This window comes from Astyanax mexicanus, chromosome 17 (assembly GCF_023375975.1).
Source record: "Astyanax mexicanus isolate ESR-SI-001 chromosome 17, AstMex3_surface, whole genome shotgun sequence".
Classification (NCBI taxonomy): domain Eukaryota; kingdom Metazoa; phylum Chordata; class Actinopteri; order Characiformes; family Acestrorhamphidae; genus Astyanax; species Astyanax mexicanus.
In genome coordinates this window covers 20,344,953-20,354,796 of record NC_064424.1, presented here as the reverse complement: position 1 = coordinate 20,354,796, position 9,844 = coordinate 20,344,953, and the positions used below count along the sequence as shown (strand labels likewise).

At 35.1% G+C, this 9,844-nt stretch overlaps 1 protein-coding gene across 3 annotated transcripts in view; it reads left to right on the top strand.

The window, feature by feature from the left end:
• Nucleotides 1-1,827: 1,827 nt before the first annotated feature.
• septin8a (septin 8a) overlaps nt 1,828-9,844 on the top strand; it is a 42,116-nt gene continuing 34,099 nt past the window's right edge. For 2 of the 3 annotated variants that reach the window (XM_022667338.2, XM_007247040.4), the window contains exon 1: nt 1,828-2,123. In XM_022667338.2, the coding sequence (XP_022523059.2) occupies nt 2,094-2,123 (30 nt within the window). In that variant the 5' untranslated portion in view covers nt 1,828-2,093. The remainder of the gene's footprint in view (nt 2,124-9,844) is intronic. The other variant, XM_007247039.4, reaches the window with a different exon arrangement.

The window sequence follows — 9,844 nt, the reverse complement described above, 5'->3', positions numbered from 1 at the left end:
GCACCTGAGGCTGTCACCTGCAGCAGCAGCCAGTTCCGGGTACACTGTACACGTAGACATGATTTGAATAAAATATGCAAGAGGAGAAAACATTACCTGAGGCTCTAAATCGCCCCAATATTTAATCAATTTAATCCACAAATTGATGTATTTGTATATTTATTGATGTATTTGTATATATATTTATTCTCTTCACAATGCTCTTCACGTATATAACAAATAATCATTATCATTATAATATGCATTTTACTGGATGTCTGTTCCTTGCTGTAAAGTACAATTACTATTATTACTATAATATTACTACTAAAAATCTACTGGTAGTATTACTGCAACAACAACTCGTACTATTATTGATAGCCAACTAATATTATTTAAAAACTACTCTTTCTCTTACTGTTTCTACTATAACTACAACACATACTACTACTAATATAATAGCAGGTTTATTATTGTTATTAGTACTACTACTGATTTTACTATTACTTCAGCAACTACTACTACTATTACTAATAATATTATTAGAAACTGCTACTGTTTCTACTATAACTACAACAACAACTACTATTAGCACTACTACAGCTACTACACTAATATTACTACTGCAAATACTACTTCTATTACTGGTAGAACCACTAGTACCACAACAACACATACTACTACTATTACTAATAAGCAAATAATAATATTAAAAACTACTATTACTGTTTCTACTTGTATTACAACAACTATTACTCTTACTCTTACTACTACTACTACTACTACTACTACTACTACTACAACTACTACTACTACTGCAGTTGCTGCTACAACTACTATTCCAACCACTATTACTAGAGTACTACTACTACATGACTTTATTACAATTGCTAATAATATATAACTACTACTACTACTACTTCTACTACTACTACTACTACTAATAATAATAATAATAATAATAATAATTATTATTATTATTTAACAGTATAAAAATTTACCTTAAGGATGACGTTTTTTTGTATATAGTTGTATTATTTTAAAGTGTCCTTATGATGAAGGTGTTACATTATATATTATATAATATTTAATATATATCATATAATATGACTATATTCGTATTTAAATTATTTGTTCACTAAATAAATGAATAAATAAAATAAATATAAATAGATATAGATTATATGAATACAATTCTAGATTACATAAATATAATTACATAAATCGAAATAGATACTATTGGTATTGTGTATAATAATAATAATAATAATAATAATAATAATAATAATAATAATAATAATAATAATAATAATAATAGCAATATGAAAATAATGTCTAACACAATAAATAATGTAATTTTACCAGTCGTGACTCTTCATATTGATAAAGTAGATCTAACGATTTGTATTAGTTATTAGTTATTTGTATTATTATTTAATAATATTAAAATAGTTAATTTTTTAATTGTGTTATTATTATAAAAATTGTTAATTATATTGTTAAATTGTTAAATTAATTGTTCATTAAATGTTAACATATATTATTTTATTATATACTATTACCATATATAATAATAATACAGTATACAAATGTATTTATGTAATTCCACCAGTCTTGACTCTTTATAAGGGTGAAGTAGCTTTAATACAGTAGATTATTATTAAACATTATCAGATTATATATCGTTTTAGAGTAAAACGGTGGTCAGTGAGTCACCGCCTGAACTACGCTCCTCCCAGGCGGAGCTGTAGAACTACAACTCCCGTCGACCTCAGTGCTTCACGACTCAGCGCTGCTGTTCGTTAAGTTGGTTATAAAGCGGACAAAGGTGTATAAAGGCTGAGCTGGGGTTGGGAGTATGGTGTTGTGTGAGTGTTCTGGGTGTGTACGCGGGTCTGTTTCTGGAGGAGCCGCTGTCTCCTTCTGTGTGTGAGTGAATGACACTTCTGAGCTCAGTGGGAGTTTCCAGGAAGGAGCCATATTGAAGGCGCTGCTGAGCTGCACTCGGCTGGTTCAGCTGCGCAGAGAGAGAAAGAGAGAGAGAGAGAGTCAGAGGGAGGAGGAGGGCAGCTCCCTCTCAGTATACACACTCACTCACACACACATTCCTCATCATGGCTGCCACGGACGTAGACGTGTTTTCGGTAAGTATTGTGTGGCTGGGTTCTCTGTCGGTGGTGGTCGTGCTGGTGTTGTGTTGTGGTTGCCGTGGTTTTGCGAGGCGCTGTGTTTATGCTGTTATTAGCAGCGTTAGCCTGTTCGCTAGCTACAGAGACTAGCATGAGTCTGAGGAGGACTGTAGGGAGGTTAGCTAACCTCACAAGAGCTCCAGAGATTCACACACAGCAGCACTGTGACAAACCTATAGCCTAATGTCACACCCCAGTCCCTTAACCCAGCTTTTACTGATAAAACATTAAATTCAGGCTCTCTGTAATGTAGTTTTTATTAGTATCACTGCTGCTACTGCTGCTGCCCACTTCAGATATCAGCTGTGACACGTTTAACGTTACCTGCAATAATATCAGATTTCTAAATGATTAAATATCTAAAAAAGACTAACTTACATATTCTTAATGTTGTAATAAATAGGTATGTCTTCATTAATTTAAATAGAATCTCTTTTAGATATATAGTTTTCATTTTTTACTAGTAAACTCCAGATATCAATCATTACTTGCTAGAACCTGTAGTTCCAGATATCTACACTGTAATTCAGAGTAGTAAATCTGTAGTGTTTTCTTGTATTTAGATCTTTACTGCTTATCAAAACCTGAGTTATAGATCTACAATAATATTGTAGAAATATAAAATGCACATACCTGAAATTTGATACTAACTAGACATATTACCAAGAGTACATCTTCTAAATGTTTATATAACTATTGCACACAGGTAGTCAAAACTACATTATATATATATATATATATATATATATATATATATATATATATATATATATATATATATATATATATATATATATATATATATATTAGGAATGTGCGATATTCTTAAAAAAAACCCTCAATATTCTTTAAATATGATCGGGTGATTCTCGGTTACAATGTATAGTGCACAAGCTATTGTTTTCATTAATTTAACATTTAATTTTATAATTTTTGAAAATTGCATTAAAACAGTAATTAGATTAATCAAATTCTAGTCATAATTAATTTACAGATATGTGGACCTGGGCCTTAACTAATCAGAATGACAGGTTCTACTTAAACAAATTACTTGTTTTTTTTCCAGAACTATGTATGTAAATGTATGTATGTCTATACATACTTCAGTTTCTGAATCAGTTTCTCTAATTTTGCTATTTATAGGTATATGTTTGAGTAAAATAAACATTGTTGTTTTTTCTATAAACTGCAGTGAACATTTCTTCCAAATTCCAAAAAAAAAAATATTGTCATTTAGAGCATTTATTTGCAGAAAATAAGAAATGGCTGAAATAACAAAAAAGATGCAGAGCTTTCAGACCTCAAATAATGCAAAGAAAACAAGTTCATATTCATAAAATTTTCAGAAAAGTTCAGAAATCAATATTTGGTGGAATAACCCTGGTTTATACACAGTTTTCATGCATCTTATCATGTTCTCCTCCACCAGTCTTACACACTGCTTGTAAATAACTTTATGCTACTCCTGGTGCAAAAATTCAAGCAGTTTACTGCCCTAGCTTTTTCAGAAACATGCATTTAAGCACTGAATATAAAAACACAGGTTGAAAAGGTGCATGATTGATAACAACTGTAAGAATAAACATTGAGTAGTTTACAGGTTTGGTGTGAAGCAGCATAAGCGCGTTTTTTAGTAGCTTTAAACTCAAAAGCCACTGATAGCAGTGATGGAGAAAGAAAACATCAGAGATCAACAAAGGGTTATTAACTTTCAGTCTGTCAGCAAAGGGGATCCTAGTGGTTGCTAAAAAAGGAGGGTGAGTGGCTCTGTGTGTGAAGGATAAGCAGATTATCAGCAAATCCTGCCTTTGGCTGTCACAGGGGCCACACTGACTGGAAGATGTAGTAGTTCACAACAACGCAGAGCTTGTATGATAAAGCGATATAAGTACATATAAATAAATACAGGGCAGCTGGATTGTAGAAGTTAGCTAGGCGTGGCTGTTGCCTTGCTGAAAGTCTGAGAGTTTGAATGTTTGTGTGTGTGTGTGTGTTTGACTGTGTGTGTGAGAGGGAGAGATGTGACAGCTCCAGTAAGGGTCCCATTGTGCTGCTCCCTTTGTGACCTGATCAGTAAACGATCACACAGATAAGCACTGTTTGTTAGTGACACTGTGCCGGGTTCGGCTCGCTTTGAGCCGTCTTTTTGACCTCTTGGTACAGCCTCAGACCAGATAGTGTCTAGAGCAGCAGTCTGGGCCGATCCTGCACAAGTGCTCTCTGTACAGTGGTTAGAGCCCCCATTAGGAATCAGCTGTGAGAGCATTGTGTAGCAGAGCGGTCAAATTGAGTGATACTGTTGTCTCTCTAATGTGTCTAGAGCTGCCACAATTAATCAGTTTAGACAGATTAGATTCAGTTTGAGCTTTTCAGTGAATTTGCAGGGATTATTAGTTGCCATTTTACTTATTGGAAGCAGGCTTTCTTACTCTAGGAAACTGAGCCTGGTGAGAACACCTGTTTACATTCATTTTCTTTAAATTGTATTTTACAGTTGTCTTTTTTCCTGAAAAATATATATATATCTGCTAAAAGGCTTACACAGTATATTTAGCTTAGCAATAAAACAGTGCCAGAACAGTTTTGTATTGGCAGACATTTACAAAAGTACAGCTCTAAAAAAAAAATTCAATGACCATTTCAGTTTCTGAATCACTGAGAAGTGCAAACAGATAATTTTTATAAATACAGTACAGAGCTAAGGGATTAGTACAACTGCCTATGAAACAGTCACGTGTAGGATTTACTTACAGTATTTACATTTGTGTCTTGTTGGTCACTCTGTGACCGTTTATTGTTTCCACTGGAGCCAAAATGCAGCCAGACATACAACTTAAAAGTAGCAGAAGCATCTTCTATGCAAATGCCCGAATGTTCCTCTTTTGATGAGAGCTGCTCTCACTGCTCAGCCACTGCACACGCTGCTATCGCTACTGTGTTGCCAGATCCCATTTAAAAAGTCCACACTAAACTGTTTTTTTTCCCCGCAAGACAGGTTTAAGTTCAGAAATCAGTTTTCATGCATCTTGTCATGTTCTCCTCCACCAGTCTTACACACTGCTTTTGGATAACTTTATGCCACTCGTGGTGCAAAAATTCAAGCAGTTTAGCTTGGTTTCATGGCTTGTGATCATCTATCGTCCTCTTGATTATATTCCAGAGGTTTTCAATTTGGTAAAGTCAAAGAAACTCATAATTTTTAAGTGGTCTCTCTATTTTTTCTTTATTTTTTTCTCCAGACAGATGATAAGATTTGGCAGTTGTTTTAAACCATACTAGATGTTTTATTAATATCAGAAGAGAAGAGCAGCATGTTGATGCATTGCTGGACTATTGCACTAAACAAACCTATAGTTTATTTAGTTTATTGAATATTCTATACAGATATAAATGAATCATTTATCATTTATACATCTATTTATTTAAGTCTAATCTAGGCAGATTTGCACTGTCTCAAAAGTATTGGATGTAGCACAATCATTCATTCCAATAAACACAGTTTCACTGCGCCACAGCTCAAATGGGGGGGCTGTAGGGTGGGAGGGCATTTTATACCCCTCTAGTCTGTGCACAGTACTTATATATTCTACAGGAACTAGAAGTTTTGTGTAGTGCATTTGCATTTGCATTTTACAACTCTTGTCAGCAGTGGGTGCAACCTAAATTAGCTGAATGCATTCACTAGAAGACGTGTGTGTATAAATATATCAGCGTATAGTGTAGTGTATAAATGCAGAAGTGGCTGTAGGCCAGAGGTTACTCAGCTTTTTTCACATATAAGTATTTTAGGCAGCGTGCTCTCTAATTCTGTTTTTAGGTACGGGTGAAACACACAGTTGAGTGCCTAGATGGTGGGTGCGTTTGATTAAAAATGTGAGTGTTTTAAGTCTAAGTACGAGTATCGATCAGCTTCATTGAACTGAGTGGGACCTATTTTTAATTCTGATTATGTAATGAGGCAAAAAAAATAGCTCAGAGCTATGTGTAGTGACTCAACAGCGCACAGTGGAAGGCTAATCTAATTCTCATGTTTCTTATGTAATTTTGAAACATTGTTTTTGTTTTTAGAGAATTCTGCCTTTTGTGGTGATATTTATTAATATATCAAAACATTGAGACCTACATTTACTGACACAAGGCACAGTGCAAAATGTACATTTATATGGTAAATTTGAGAATATATGCACATAACAGTTCATATCTCTAGAACTAACTTGGTAATTGAGAGAAAGGTAGATCATACAACAAGAAAACAGAGAGAGAAACAGAGAGGCAGGCCACAGTTTCATTTACTAAAGATACTAAAGATAAAACATGCGGTGAAGATGTTGTATGATATCTCCATCTGACACATACGTCCATGTTACGTCCCTGCTCTTGCTCTTGTTTACTGGGCCACACAGAGGCCTGAGGTCTGGGCTAACATATTCACACACTGCAGCCACAGTACATACATGAGTAGCCAGAGCTGTGGCCATGAGTCAACATCCTGTTCTCATCAAGTTCATGCTCTGCCTTTCCTTTAATTCCCTTCTCTTAGGCTCATTAATTAATTCAGTTTAATTTGGCTACCTTGACATTTGATGTTTTTAATTGTAAGTGACCTGTATCTGTCTGTAATGTGAACCTATCAGTCCCTGATGCACTTATGCATGCCTCTGTCACCAATAATTATAAAAAATATTTCTTTCCTCCATTGTTGTTTTGCTGTCCTGCTGGTGCTGGCTAATGACAACAGCACTAAGCACGTACATTCGGAAGCTTTAAAGATGCTTTAAATCCAGTTTAACTGTTCACATTTATGTCTCATAACCATATAACGTTTGGATTCAAATCATATTTGATTTGCTTTCTGACTGTCTAGAGAATTAAAAATCAGATTGAAATCGGGCTGCTAGTGTAAACACAACCTATGTGAATCAGATTGGAAAAGATCAGATTTGACATGTCCACACTGCAGAGAAAATCTGAATTGAGTCTCTTCAGTCTGGTAACGTAAACAGGGCCGTATTCCAAAACCAGTAAGTTCCAATATATTTGGTGTCCATTTATTTTTACCCTGTCAGATAGTATCAGAAAACCACAAATTCAGTTTAAGATTGCTAAATATCTTGATTCAGTTTAAGGTGAGTATGAGAGATCTTAGGTTTACTGTTTGCATAATTCTAATTTGTGTCAAAAAGCTTTCATTAGTTGTTAGCTACATTAACTTAAATAGTTTTGAATTTCCTGTGAAGCAAATTTCCACATGTAGAAATGTAAAAATTAGCTGTATTAATCAGTGAAGTTTTGCCTATGTAGGTTGTACAGACTGTGTTTGTCAATCATTAAAATTATCATTTATTTATCAATATTGAAATAAAATGTTAAATCGTGATCTTTATTTGAGGAAATATCAAGGACCACTACTCCCAAATAAGTTTCATCTAGGCCTGTCACGATAACAATTTTTTGCAAATTATATTTTGCCCCGGAAATTTTTGCGATAAACGATACTCTTTTAAAGACAATAAACTTTCCATTCCTGTTCACGTCCCTATTTTGGAACCGCACCTTATTTTGCGAAGTGCGTAGGCAGGGGAACCGTGGGTCCACCCCACAACATGACGCTCAGCCCCGGCCTGTCCCAGCTGGCCTGCGTTGAACCAGCATAAAGACTTGGCCTCCGCCTTCACTCGAGAGATGCTGATGCTGATGGTGAATAGAAGTCTAGTTACTATGTTTTTTAAAGTTTGTTTTCAGTGTAAATGGAGGACATTTTTCCTAAGAAAGGTGCCTAATAAAGGTGGACGATATCATGATTATTAAAATGATTGAAGGCATGTCAATTTATTGAATGAAAAGTTGATATTTTAGTTATTGTGACAGGCCTAGTTTCATTCAATTTTTACAAAAAAAAAAGTCAATTTGGATTTGTATTACCTTGTTATAATGTGGTACTGATGCTCAAAACTCATAAGGTGACCATGTGTAAATGGAGTCAGGGTTACTCTTGCCACTCTGTCCAGTACAATAAAAACACCAGTTATAAATTTCATATATCTGCTTACTGTAGTTTTACCAGTAACTTTTAGGGCAGTGTCTTTATTAAACAGTTAAACTCAGATCGTTTTAGTACCTGCACCTGAATTTGTCTTGGTGGGAGGAAAATGTGATGCCATGGTGTGAATTTAAAGACGCGGTGCTATTAGAGAAAAGAACAGGCCTTTCATTATCCCAGTCACTGTAACTGGGATAATTGTGTATTACTGGTCTCAATCTGACTGCTTCAAAGTGGGCCTCCAGACTAGTGGATCTATGCACCTTGCATATATACCTTGCAGGAACAATGCCATATTATTAGCTGAGATAATTAAGCATGTCTTTTAGTTCAAGCCTAGGCTACCATACTTTGGTAGTGGCTCCTAAGACAAGGATTAGGTTAAGCCTACTCCTGAGCTTCACAGTTTACTGTGTCTCGACTTTAATAGACCTTTAAGACCCGCCCCTTTGTTTATGTTGTATTTTGAAGCTTTAGCTCAATCTGTGAGATGGCTCTACTGTTATCAGCTTACAAAGAGAACCAGAAAAGGCCTTTGCTGGGTGTTAGGCTCACATGTTCACATTGCGCTGGTTCTCAGGTCATCAGATCTGTTGAGGTGACCATCCACACTGTTATTTATGTGTTAAGTAATCAGATCGGATTTGCATGTCTGGACATCTCAAACATCAAACTCAGACACTCACACCTGTTTGTCTTGTTGTGAGTGACGCAAAAGACTGAAAGATATTTGTAGAGCCACATTTGTATTCCTGTTCAAACCACCTAAAGTGTCATTATATATATCTCCATTAGGGGTGGGAATCACAGGGCATCTCACGATATATTACGATACATTGCCCATGATAACGATGATATAATGATACTGTGATTCTTTGTTGCAATTTTCTACGATACTTCACAGCTAAACACACGATACTACTATTGCTAGAGGATAAAGTTGCTAGAGGATAAAGTACTCCTAAATATGCAAATACCAGGAATTATGGAGTTATTTGCGTTAGTTTCACAGAATTTGACCACATATGTTTTCTTTTACCGTAGGTTTGCCATATTCATTTGATTAGCTACACTATGTACAGTAATGAAGCAGTAAGTGTAGTAAGTCAGATTTGAGGTCCTAAAAAAAATAAAGTGCTTATGTTTCTACAATGTATATTGATATATTGAGATGTATAAATATATGGTCCCACCCCTAACCATTTTGTGTGGTTTCTGGCTGCCAAGACTATGAAAAATTAATCTGGATATCCCAAAAATCTGATCAAGGTTGGCAGTCTGAACATAGCTGTAGATTACAAGTAAGCAATCTGAAGAAACTGTTTCTCTGTATAACCTGATTTTTGCTTGTAGGACACTACCCTGAAGCATGCATCATAAAAAAAATAAAAATAACAAGTTAAGGCTGTTTTCACACATCAACGGTTTGTTTTTATACAAGGGAAATTCTTCTGAACTGTGTACAGATTACACAATCAATTAAGTCACCCTTCATGTCTTGGCTCATGACTCATGCCTGTATCCATCTGTTCCTCATAATTTTACTTTAAGCCAGTAACTGTAAGTAGTGACACCCAGAAACAGTGGTAAAGAGTGTTTATAACATGTGTCATGTCGTAGTGCAGGAAGCTGCAGG